Genomic DNA, 12751 nt, shown 5'->3' with positions numbered 1-12751 from the left:
TTGGCAGGCTGCGGCCACCTGCGCTCTGTGGGCCTCAGTTTCCCCCTTGAAAGAGGGGAGAGGCCCCTTGCTTGCAGGGTGAATGCAAGGCATTTAGCAGCTCTGAGATCTGGTTTACTGGAGAGGCAAGGAGACTCCCTTACCTTGAATGGCTTGGCGCACAGTAGGCAGACAGATAATGGCTGTTCCCTTTGGGGGAATAGCATGACGTAAGTGCTACTGCTGGAGGCCTCCGTGGTTGAGGCAGACCTGGAAAAGCATCCCCTGGGTGGGGGGCGGGACTTTCTCAGGCTCAGTTCTACTTGGCCTTCCAGGAGCAGTGGTTGTGTCTGAGAGCTGCCCAGAGAGGCCATCGTGGGCCCGTATGTGGAAACCAGAGTGGTCCCTGTGATGGAGCCAGTGCGCTCGAAGTGCCTCCTTAAGTTCGAGTCTTTCTGTGAGAGAGTGGGGGGAGGTGATGAGTCACCAGTCTTGGTGGCTACCCAGTTTTGTCAGAGCTCACAACAATATCTGCAATGTCCATTTGCAAAGCTGGCTTTATCTGTGGGCCCAGAAGTTCCCACCCTGCATGCAGGTGAAGAGGCAAAGCTAGTCAAAGTCCAGAAAAGGCATCTTGCCAGGTGCACACCCCGCTCTCGGCTGGCCTGCCGGGGTCTGTGGCCCATTGATGGGGGCTGCGCGTGGCAACCCATGGGTCTTCTTCTGGATATTGCAAAGTTCATGACATCCCTTCCCTTTATTTTCCTGTTTATCCGGAGCATGTGTAAACACATGGGTTGCCTGGTTTCAGCGTCTCTTTGGCCATTTCATCTTTGCTGGAGCCTCTGAGTATCACTGGAAACCTTGGATTTTCTAAATGAATCTAAAAATAAACTCTTTGAAAAAAAATCTTGAAGTTGGAGAGTTGACACAAGGCACAGTTATTTATTTCTTTCCTTCCTCCTCCATCTCCTCTTCCTCCTCCCCACCATCCCTGAACACGCCAAAATCTGGGCAGCCAGAAGCCAGAGGGACTGGGAAGGGTCCCTGGGCAAGTGTCCAGGGACCTCGACCACTTGGGGTGTCGGTTTGACCCCTGGACAGCTGACTCTGAGGGGTGCCCGCTTGGAAAACGGGGGGGCTGTGGAGTGTTGGGCCTGATTTATTAAAAGCCGCAGCAGGGAAGGCGGTGGCCGGCGATCCTTGCAAACAGCCGCCCGGAGCTCCTGCAGGGCTGACTTGGACAGTCGCGCGCCCCCGGCCCCTCCTCCTCGCGGTCTCCCGCTTCGCTCCCTCTCCCTGACTTTTCTCCCGAACAATCGGGGACTTGTGCTGGCGGCCGAAGGAGCCGCGGAGCTGGCTGGCCGCGGAGGAGGCGACGTCATGGATTCCTGAGTGTGAAGTTTGCAGGAAAGCCCTGAGTTTTGGAGATGGACGGGATCCAGTGGTTTCCATGGCGCTGGATAAACAGGAGGAAACAGTGAGGGAATCCCGTTATTTTACTGCATTGAAAGCCTATAAACACGGAGCGCGGGGAAGGAAGTCGCGTTGCCTCTGGAGTAAGCCGATCGCGGAGCCGCCGACTCGCCGCGCCGGGAGCCGAGGCGCGCAGCCCGGCCGCTCCGAGCCAGGCTCCACGGCCAGCGCAGCCCCGCGGGCGTGCGGCGGAGCGGACGGCGCCCTCGGCGGCCCGGCCCACCCGACCCCTCCCCAGCACGCGGCAGCCCGGTGCCCTCCAGATGCAGAGAGAGGCTGCGTTCAGGCCGGGGCACTGCCATCCTGTCCGCATCATGGGGTCTGTGGACCAAGGTAACTGCGCCCGACCCGCTCCAGACGTTGCCCCCCGCGCCTCCCGGCCCCGGGCTTCTGCTCCCGTCCGGGGCAGCACTGCGAGCGCCCGGCGGAGGCGGCAGCCGGGGACCCCTGCTTGGGACCGCGCTTCCCCCGGGCACGCAGGTAGGGTGGCCGGGGCGGGAGCTCTGGGCAGCCGACTTAGCCAGTTCGCGCGCGGCCGGGAAGCGTCCCCGGGCGGGCGTCCCTGGCGAGTCTGCCCGGAGGACTTTCCCCGCGGGAGCCGGAGGGAGTCTCGCTACTAACCAACCGCTGGCTGCTTAACCTCCAGCGCTCGGCTTGTGACAGCGAATGCCACTCGGCCGCCTTGTTGTGGTGGTGCTTATTATTATTATTAGCTTTGTTTTCTTTAAGAGAAGGGCTGGACATTTCACTATATAGCAAATGTAGCAAGGAGACTTTGCTTTCTAAAAGGCGGCGATGCTCTGGGACATTTGAACAAGATTCTTCCTTTTTTATTTTTTATTTTTTGATGTGCCTGATGGCTGGAGTCCTCCAGCCCCCTTTTTAAAGGGCAAGGTACCACCAGTCGGTTGGCGATCCGGTTACCCTTGGCTCTCCCTGTTTCTGCGACTTTCCCTCCTCCTGGGTTTAGCTCTGGAATCAGACTACTTGGATCCTACCGGAGGGGGCTGATGTGTAAGAATATGACACGAAAACGTCCCACCTGGCCGGGGTGTGCAGGGGTCCGGGCTGCCCAAGGAGGAATCCGGCTTTGAAGTGGGAGAGGCAATGCCCGTCTCTTTGGGAGGGAGCCCTGTGTGGGGGTGGGGGCGCTGCCAAGTGGGCAGGGCTGCAAGAGTTAAGTGGAATAAATTCGTGTAGGAGGAGTTAGCCTCTGTCATAAAATCAGAGTTGAATGTAGGTTTTGTGCTCTGCGTGGCTGATTAAAGTTCTGGGGGGTTGGGGGGGAGAAATGACAATTTCAGTAAATAAACCTGAGGGGCTCTTTTTGAAAACCAGATTGGAGTCAAATGCCTTGGGCTAGGTAAATGGTGCGCTTTGCCACAGCGGACCTCCGTGGCATATTTTTAGCTGAGTTGCACTTTTGAAAGCAAGATCCTGCCAGCACTCTGGACGTTGTGACTGATGCTGGTTTATGCTGTCTTCTGCTGGTGGTCAAGCAGCAGAGACATGATGACATAGCGGCAAGAATCTCTGCTGATATTGCATCATCTGTAAGGATGCTCTCAGCCGGCAGGATGGTTTTTACTGCCTTGCAAACCGAAACCCAGGGGTTGATGTTTGGGTGGTGGGGTGGGGGGACAGACTAACGCCAAATTTAGCCCCATTTGGAGAGAAACAGAGGGAGGGAAGGAGGAGGGGGAGAGACAGGGAAGGGGAACTTAGAAGAGGAATTGGGCTTCTGTTTTACTGTGTGATCGAACACAAGCCTCTGGTTTTATTGGAGCTGCTGGATCTCTGCTAGGAGTTTATGAACTTGCCTCTGTTAAGGTTTCGAGGTATGTGTGTCGTGTGCATGTGCGTGAGCACCCTCCCCAGGCCATGTTCGTGTGCAAGACTGTGGGTGTGTGCCTGCCACTGTGTGTGTGCACATGTGGAGACAAGGGCACCAGATTGTTCCTGGGAACTGCGCTCGACATGCTAAGGCAACGGGGCACACAGATTGCAAGTCTAGGCCCCAAAGACAGCTGGCTTGAAATGGGCTGACCCAAATGCGTCAGCTGCACCCTGCATCAGGGTCTTGAGGGGAAAAGACTAAAGTCCCTTACTCTAACACCAGCATGACTGGAGACACAGATCGACAGGGTGCCTGCAGATGGGCGAAGGCATTAAGTAGAGTCTAGAAATGTTTGCATGGCAAGAAAATAATGAACTTGCTGTGCAGCTTTGGGCTGAGGTCCTGCGGAAAACTGAAGATCTGAAAGAGGTGTGTTCGGTGTTATCTGACGTGAGATGGTGGAAAGTATTTCAGGAATAAACAAACCCAGGGTGAGCTTTGCTTGCTCCCAGGCCCAAGTTTGCTGACTTCTGCTTGGATTAGAGTTTCTGGTTTGCCACATCACAACTGTGTGATCTTTGTCAAGTGATGTAACCTCTCTACCTCAGTTTCCTCATCTATAAAATGGAGCCAATGACATTGCTTCCCTTATAGGGTTGTTGTGAGACTCACAAGCACCTAAGATGATGTCTTGCTAATGGTTGATGCTCCATAAAAGCTAAACAGCAATTCCTATTATAGTGAAGATGCAAAAACAATAACCAGTGTTGAATAGGAACAGGACTGAGTAGCAAGGACTATTTGAGTAGATGCGATACTTTATACCTCTCAAGGTACTTTTTAACTACTGGAGCTGTGTAATGATAGAGTCTGGCTTCAGACCCCAGCTTGTGAGGCCTTGATTTCTTCATTTACAGAAAAGGAATAAGGATAGAGTCAACTTCATAGACTTGTCGCCAGCGTGGTGTGAAATCATGCACATAAAACACCTAGCTCAGCGCTTCACGGGCGTGAGCACTCACTAAATGTGAGGATTGTCTGGCAGTTGCACATGGCAAACAAGCTTTGCCCAAAGTCACAAGCAAATTAGGAGCACACAGTGGGCCTCAGTTGTCTGTGACTGAGAGCCAGCATGCGTTCGGCACTGACTCGGTCTGTCTGGGGCCGTGTGCCTGACAAGCACTGTGCCTTTCCATCCCTGCGGCAGCTGTGTGCCCCAACTGTTGCAATCGTCCCCTCCTGGAGTGTGGGGGAGTGGGGCACAGAGAGGGCAACAACTGCCCGAGTGTTGCCCAGTAAGGAAGGGATGGAGTCTTAATTTCAGCCCAGGCTCCTGGCCACACGCTTGGCTGTCTCTGATTCTCCGATTGCAGAATCCTAATTTTTAAATGCCACATGACAGATGGAGTGTCGAAGCGGTGGTCAGACCTTGGCTCCTGGTTCTTTCCCCACTCCCAGGTTGTACCTGGACTTGTTCTGGAAGGGAAGGAGAGACGCGGAGGGCTGGCGCTTCCTTGTCAGGGGTGGGGAAACCGAGGCAGATCTGATTCCTGAGCCGGGGGGCGGGCCTGGACCTGCCTGGCCTCAGGAAGCCAAAATGTCTGTTTCCATAGAGGAAGGGAGTCCTCAGCCAGGCAGCGAGGAGGCTCCAAGCCCGGCTCCACCTTCTGTCCTCACAGGATGGAGCCAGGGCCCCTCTGGGGGCCTCCCTCCTGGTCCTCCCTGGGCTCCCCAGAGGCCCCTCCTCCAGGAAGCCCCCCAGCCCGCAGCGCCCCTCCCCGCAGAACTCCAGGGAGAACCTCAGAGCAGAGATGCTTCTCCGACCAACTTTCCAGCGCTCTTTCCTCACTGGGCTGCAGGGTCCTGGAGGGCAGGGGCCCACTCTCCCATAGCTGTGAGTCTCCGGCGGCCCGGGTGACATCTCGACCACCCCAGAGACAAACAGCCTGAGCTCTGAGTTGGGTTCAAAGCCTGCCTCTGCTGCTGGCTGGCTGCAAGATCTGGCGCCAGGAGCATCACTGTCCGGCGCCTCGGCCTCCCCCTGTGTCACGGGTGACAGTAAGATCACCCAGACGGCTGTTAAGAGCACCTGCCACTTTCCATTTACCGTTGAAGACACTGGGGATGGAGCGGGGAACCAGACAAGATGGGGTCTGTCCTCACAGGCTGGGTGCACATGGCTTGTGTTAGGGCCTAAAATAGGAGAGAGGACTGTGAGTGGCCTGGGGTGCGTGTGTGCGTGTCGCTGGAGGGCGGGCGTCCATCTCCTGTGGCTGCCATAACTCATCATCACGAACCAGCCAGCGTGAAGCAGCGGAGCCTGTTCCCCACGCTCCGAGGCTGAATCTGAGATGAGGGTGTGGCAGGGCTGCTCCCTCTGGAGGCTGGGGGACCTCCTTTACTTCTCGAGGCTCAGGAAGTCCTGGGCCTTCTGAGGCTTGTCGCTGCAGCCCTGCCATCTCTGCCTGTCCTCCTGGGGCCTTTCGCTGGTGTGTTTTTCTGTTTGCTTTTCTCCTGGTAATGACTCGAGACATTGGGTGAAACCCCTTAGCTGTAGTGTGACCGCATCTTAACTCGGTCACATCCGCAAAGATCTTATTTCTTAATAAGGTTCTATTCACCTATTCACAGGTATTTGGAGTTAGGATTTGAAAATATGTGTGTGTGCATGTGTGTGCATGTGTGTGCATGCGTGTGTGTGCGTATGTGTATGTGTGCATGTGTGCGTGTGTGCATGTGTGTGCATGTGTGTGTATGTGTGCGCGTGTGTGCATGTGCGTGTGTGTGCGTGTGCGTGTGTGTGTGTGTGTGTGTTTATATATAATTTGTTTGGGGTCGGGAGGGGAGAACAGTTGCACCCACAACAGTAGGATTGCCCTCCAGCCTGAGGCACTTCCTCTCTATGGAGGCGTCTTTTTTGGTTGATTCCCTCCTGGTAAGGAACCTGCTTATAAATGGGGAAATGCTCACAGGTGCCCCAAGGATACACGTGTGTGCAGTGAACAGCAAGAAGCCCAGCATGGCTGGAACCGAAAGGGCGGGGGCGTGGTGGTAACAGATCATGGAGTCGGGCCAGGGCAGGGTCCCGGGAGACCTGGCAGGGAGTTTGAAGTTCATTGTCGGGGCCCTGGGGAGCCCCGGGGGTTTGCAGCAGCAGAGCGTGTGGTCTCTCTAACATCTCCCAAGGGCCACACGGACAGTGAAGTGCAGAACAGCCTGGAGCCAGGTAGCCGGGGACGCTGGGGACGCAGGCAGGGGGTCCTGGGGCAGAGTGTCCTCCCTGTCCTCGGAGCTGGCTGCTCTGGGTTCTCAGACTGGATGCTGGGTCGTGCAGGGATGCTCAGTCCTGGGCACTGAGGGCAGGAGCGTCCCTCTGTGAACGCAGGGCCACCTCCGGCTGCATTCCTGGCAGCCCCGCCCAGGGGTTCCGTGTCCCTCCTCTCCCACCCTCTGCTCTCCCTGCGAGTTGTTCGGTGTTTCATCTTGGTCCAAAAATGTCCCTTGGCAAATCCACCCTCAGCTAATAACCTAGGAAGAGCGTGACTCAGAAACGAGTATCAGACTCCTATGGGACAAAACCAGCCCCACAGTGGCAAGCGTGATGTCACGCCCGCTCTGTGCCTCTGTCTCCTAAACGGAAGTGTGGGTGCCAGTGGTGCTTCGAGGTTTCATAGAGGCCCTGCCAGCGAGGCCCTTGGAGGAGGCCCACTGGCCAGCCTTCCTGAGCTGCCACGTTGACTGTTATTTTATTGTTAAATTCCAGTTACGACTTTCCTCTGACCAAATAGCCTTGCAGAGCCCATTCTGAAGAGGCTAAGTCCACACGTGCCGCATCTCAGGGCTCCCGATGACGGACCTCCATCCCTAGGCCGGGAGCCCAGGGGCGTAGGCGCCCGGCTCGGCTGGTGGGTGCAGTCAGTGGAGAGGGAAGGACAGACAGCGCCTTTGCCCCTGGGAGTCAGCTGGAGATTCTTCTGTGAGGAGGAGGTGGCAGGACGGGCGAGGCCACGCACGTGCGGAGTGACTGAATGTCCAGGCGGGGGCACTGCTTTCCTTGGAGGAGGGGGCAATGCGTTCCAGGGCCTAGGTCTCCCGTCGGTTCTGGGTCCTCATTATGCCCTGACTTCAGAGATGGTGAGATGGATACTGTGTTCAAGTCTGCTAAGAACACGGTGGGAGAGGGACAGACAGAGGAGGTCAATGCCCAGGTGTGGCCATCAAGGAAGATGGCCTGGGGGCCGGGGTGACGGTGGGCTGAGGGCGCAGGTAGGTGGTTGAGAAGTGGCAGGGTGGCCCCTCCTAACCAGCGCCCTGCCTGCTGACTCTCCCTGCACGTGGCTGCCCGGGAGGTGCCCACCTGGCGGAAGCCACAGCCTTACTGGTGGGCACTGGTGGCTTTCCCTGGTCCAGCAAGGGCGGGCACAGACGGGTGGAGGGAAGGCCGTGCTGTCCTCGACACAGTTCCACCATGCAGTGGGGATGTGCCAGGAAGCCAGAGCCAAGACAGAGCCAGGACCAAGAGGGTGCTCAGGGAACAGGACCAGGAGACTTGTCTCAGGCCCTAGGGGGTGGCCAGGCATCCGAAGGGGCAGCCGCCACAGCTCCAGCTGACAGCCCACCAGGGAGAGGCTTGATGGGCCAGAGCTGCTTTTTCTAAAGGAGCAACTGGACATCTGGATTTGCATCTGAACTTTCCAAAGTTAAAAATGTTAGTTTGGATTTTTAAGAAAGGAGTGGGCTGGCCAAATGTGGCACGCCCGGGCTGGGTGTGGCCCGGCCCCTCTAACCTGCCACCTCCGCTGCTGTCCCAGGGGCATCTCCGCACCTCCACACTTTGATTTGGAGAAATCAGAATCAGGAGAACCCTGCTGTCTCAGACGGTGTCCACTCGCCGTCCATGTCTGCCTGCTGGGCCGGGGACCACACCAGCTGCCTCTTGCCACTGTCCCCTCTTGGGAATTGTTTCCTTACAGCAGAAAAGTCCTGCTCAGGCTTTGAAAGATGCCAAAGGGGAAGGTGAATTGGACTGGAGGTCAGGTGTCGCGTCGCCCTTAGAAGGAGCTCCTTGGAAACGCTTTGCCAAGTTCAGGGACAGGGGGTGAGGCATTTAGGGGGGAGGAGTAAGGGGACTGCAGGAGACCCCGCAACTGAGACGAACCGCAGTTCAAGGTGATTTTTCAAAGTCAAAAACCAATGCCAGAAATCCATGCCACACGAAAAATCTGTGCTGCACTAACGGCCGCGGCCCCCACCCCGGGGTCAGGGCAGGGGGGTGCTGCACCTTTGCCCTTGGCCCCAGTCTCCCGGTGGCCCTCTCGGTGCTGCTAGCCAGCCTGTCTTCCTAAAAATTCCAAGAGTGTGTTCAGCATGGGTTCTGTGTAGGTGTGTTCACTTGGCTTTTTGAAAACATGGTGCAGGAATGACTCGTGTGAGTGCCGAGGGTCTCCCCGCCTCCTGAGTTCTGCCTCCTGAGTTCCGCCCCCCCTTGGCTAGAGCCAGTCCAAGGCCATTCAGTGCCTGTCTCTGGACGAGGCTGTTAATACCCACAGTGACGGGAGCCAGGCGATGCCTGCGCTGCGGAGAGATGGTTTTTGGAACCTGCTAGTCTTGAAACTTCCACCACCTGCCTTCTGAAAACTGTCGTGTGCTTGCTCATAATCGGGGGTTGTCAGGATGGGGGTTTGTGATGGGAAGTCTTCATTTGTTTTTGTGGTACAGGGGATTGAACCCAGGGGTGTCAGCCGTGGAAAGACGTCTCCAACCCTTTTTATTTTTTATTTTAAGAAAAGGTCTTGCAAAGTTGCCAAGGCTGGCCTCAAGCTTGCAATTCTCCTGTCTCAGCCTCCCGAGTGACTGGGATCGCAGGTGTGCACCTGGGTGGTACCCAGCTGACAATAGTCTTTTTTCTTTTCCTTTGGGGGGAAAAATGTGTAGGCAGAATTTCACTGAAGTCACAGATTCGGAGAAAATGTTGTTTATATAAAAATGGTTGTAGGTATTATTACCACAGTAGAGGCCGGACACAAATATACAAAACATTGTTGATTTTCACATCTTTGTCCAAGCTGTGACACCGAGCCACGCAGGTTCTCCCGGTGACGCAGTTTTACCTGCTGATGGCTGTCCCGAGGGAGGCTGCGGGAATCACTGTCCTTCCATTCATTCTTCAGCTGCTTTTTAGAGAGCACCTACTGTGTCCTGGGTAGAACTTGAGGGTCTGGGGATACAGCCAGAGTTGTCAGAGAGAGACACAGGACACCCAGTTCAACTTCGGTTTCAGGTAAACAATGAATACTTTTTTAGCTTAAGCAAGTTCCATACAACATTCGGGACATACTCCTGCTAAAGAAAGCATTCGTTGTCTAAAATTTAAATTTCACTGGGTAGCCTGTATTTTTATTTGCTAACTCTGGCCACCCTTGATACTCCAGTAAGAAAATCAGATAAATCCTCCTACTCTTGTGGGTTTTAATATCAGAGTTCAAGGAACAGGGAGTAAACAGACAAAGGTAAACATAAATAAAAGATGCTGTCGAGAGGGGGACCAGGGGACCGTCACGCAGGGTGAAGGACCAGGGAGCGCTGTTTCTATTGGGAATGGCAGGGAAGGTCTCCCTGAGGGGGTGACATTTGAGCTGAGATTCGAGGCCAGGCAGTATCAGAGGGGACAGTGGGTATGAAGGCCCTGTTGGCACTTTCAAGATCAGGTGTATGATCAGGGTAGAGAGAGGAAGAGGAGGAGCAAACAGTGGCACGCACTGCCCAGGAGAGCCACATGGGGCAGCTGCTGTCGGGCCCAGTGGCAAGGTCTGTGGTTTTCATCCCAAATGTAATGAGAAGAGATGGGACACAGCTCAGCAGTGCAGGGCTGCCTGGGTTCAATACCCAGAAGTGCAAAGAATTTAAAATAAAATAAACATAATGGAAAGCCCCTGGAGGGTTTATGGGCTATGAATTTTATTTTGATTTACTTATTTATGTATTTATTTTAAATACCTGATTTTATTATGTGCAGACTCTATTCAGATAAAGCACCCACTCTGAAAACAGCAAGTTCTGGTTTTCCTGGGAGCTCCCAGAAGAATGTAAATTGGTACCAGGGATTTTTCCCAGGGTGCTTTACCACTGAGCCACATCCCTAGACCTTTCTTACTTTTTAACTTTGAAACAGGGTCTCGCTAAGTTGCTTCAGGCCTTGCTAAGTTGCCGAGGCTGACTTTGAACTTGTGATCCTATGGCCTGAGCTATGAACTTTAAAGGATCCTTCTGGAGGCTCAGTCTGTGTGCAGAGGCAAAAGCAGCAAGTCTGGGGGGAGGTTTCTACAGCTGTCCTGCTGAGAGGCGCCAGGGCTTGGATTATTGGGGTGAGAAGAAGAATAGGGACGTATGTGGCTGAGAGATGGTTGTGGTCCTGTTACAGTTTTTTTTTGGGTACTGGGGATTGAACCCAGGGGTGCTCAACCACTGAGCCACATCCCCAGCCCTATTTTTATATTTTATTTAGAGAAGGTCTCATTGGGTGGTTTAGCCTTGCTATTGCTGAGGCTGGCTTTGAACTCCCATCCTCCTGCCTCAGCCTCCCAGTGGCTGGGATTACCGGTGAGCACCACCACGCCTGGCTTCGTGCTCTGGTTTGAAGATGGAGCTACCTGCATTGCCGAGGTTTGCAAGTGGGGTGGGAAAGAAGAGGACTCGAGGCGCACTCTTGGTCTCTGTCGGGAGAACACGATCCCTGAGAGGGCAGAGTGTGTTGGGGAGGAGTGGGAAAGGACCACAGGGCTTGGTTTGGGACATGCTCACTGTCAGGTGTTCTTGGACACCCAAGCAGAGGCACTGAACTGGCATTTGGGTCTGTGAATCTGATTTCCTGGGAGAAGACCAGCTTGTAGATTAAATGAGCTTTATGCCAAAAAGGTGAACAGGAGGGTGGAACCGTAGTCGACGGGTCCCTCCAGACTGCAGTCTCCAATACTTCACCCCCGCGCCCACCTCAGGGCCTTTGCACATACTTTCTCAGCTGTCTGTTACTTCTCTCCCTCACCATTCCCTGGCTAACTTCTACTCGGCCTTCTGGGTTCAGCTTAACAATCCCCTCCCTGGCGGATGAAGCCTCCCTGAATTCCCTGCTACACGGGGTTTCCTTGCCCAGCTCTGCCTTGCCTTCCTTTCCATTCACGGTGCTATCTCAGTTTTGTAATTGTGCTTTGGATAGAGGCTGGTTGAATTGAGCTGATTTCTGGGCCATGGTGACATTTCAGTCCCAGTGGCTCCCCTGGCTTCCCGCTGCACTGTGTGGGAGCCTGGGAAGACTCTCAGGCCAGGGCCTGTGCTGGGAGGCCAGTCATAGCAAAGAGAAGAGACGCCCAAGCCACCCAGCCTGGTGGCCTCTGTGAGTAGGGGTCACACATTCTGCTCTTAAGAGCAGTTATTCATTTTGGAGTTGAAAATATGCCTCCCCACCTGCTCTTCTTGGTGTCCTTGGAGAGGAAGCCCTCTCCCTCTCACTCCGCTGGTCCCAGCAGAACCCTGTTACCGGCCAGAGCCTGGTCTGCACCTGTTTGCTTGGAAGGGCCCTGGTTGCTCGGGTAGAGAGCAAGTCCTAGAAGCTTCCAGGAGATACCCGCCGTTCAGAGGGGCAAGCAGGTAGAGTGGTATTCAGAATGTCCTGAATAATCGATTTTTCCTAAGGCTGAAGTTTCCGTGGCACTTGATCAACTCCATCAGGTGTTTCTTGTCTGTCACACTGTCATACCTGAACCCAAGGCCTCACGTGTACCAAACTAGCTCTCTACCACAGAGCCACATGCCCAGCCCTGTGCTTGATCAACTGTAAAGTGATGTTCCCTTTACTGGTTTATCTTACTATTGGGTGTCTCAAGGGGAGGTTGTTGGTGGTAAGAGTTTAGCTTCTTGTCCTAGCAATTGGGTGGTCAGGGAAAGAGACAGGGAGGAGACTCTCAAAGAGAAGCCTAAGGCTCATCCACACAAGGATGCAAATATTCACTCAGCCTCCACCCACCCAGCCTCCACCCATCTGCCCATCCTTCACCCGCCCAGCCTCCACCCATCTGCCCATCCTTCACCCATCCAGCCTCCACCCACGCATCCACTGTGCATAAACTAGGAAAAAGGCCACCATTGCCCCTGCCTTCGTGGGTCTCATAGGCTAGTGGAGATAAAATTCCACTTCTTTGCGGAGTGGTGGCACAACTGTGTTGATAGTTCTACCAAGATTATGTTAAGAGCAGTTACCCTGGAGCTGGGGGCCAGCTCAGTGGTAGAGACTTGCCTAGCATGCATGAGGCCAGGGTTCCGTCCCCAGAAGAGGGATGATCTGGGCACGCTCAGCCAGGAGGGGTCCACTAGCTTAGAAGCAGTTCATCACTGTGGGTGGAGGGAGGGGAGGGGAGGGGAGGGGAGGGGAGGGGACTGATGCTACCAGTTTATCTCCTGTTCCGC

At 54.8% G+C, this 12751-nt stretch overlaps 1 protein-coding gene across 5 annotated transcripts in view; it reads left to right on the top strand.

The window, feature by feature from the left end:
- The first annotated feature begins 1526 nt into the window (after positions 1-1526).
- NFATC2 (nuclear factor of activated T cells 2) overlaps positions 1527-12751 on the top strand; it is a 131059-nt gene continuing 119834 nt past the window's right edge. For 2 of the 5 annotated variants that reach the window (XM_079127011.1, XM_079127012.1), the window contains exon 1: positions 1603-1788. In XM_079127011.1, the coding sequence (XP_078983137.1) occupies positions 1719-1788 (70 nt within the window). In that variant the 5' untranslated portion in view covers positions 1603-1718. Of the gene's footprint in view, positions 1789-12751 lie in introns of all 5 variants that reach the window. The other 3 variants (XM_079127013.1, XM_079127015.1, XM_079127009.1) reach the window with 3 other exon arrangements.

This window comes from Sciurus vulgaris, assembly GCF_902686455.1.
Source record: "Sciurus vulgaris genome assembly, chromosome: 2".
Classification (NCBI taxonomy): domain Eukaryota; kingdom Metazoa; phylum Chordata; class Mammalia; order Rodentia; family Sciuridae; genus Sciurus; species Sciurus vulgaris.
This window is presented reverse-complemented; position numbering and strand designations above follow the sequence as displayed.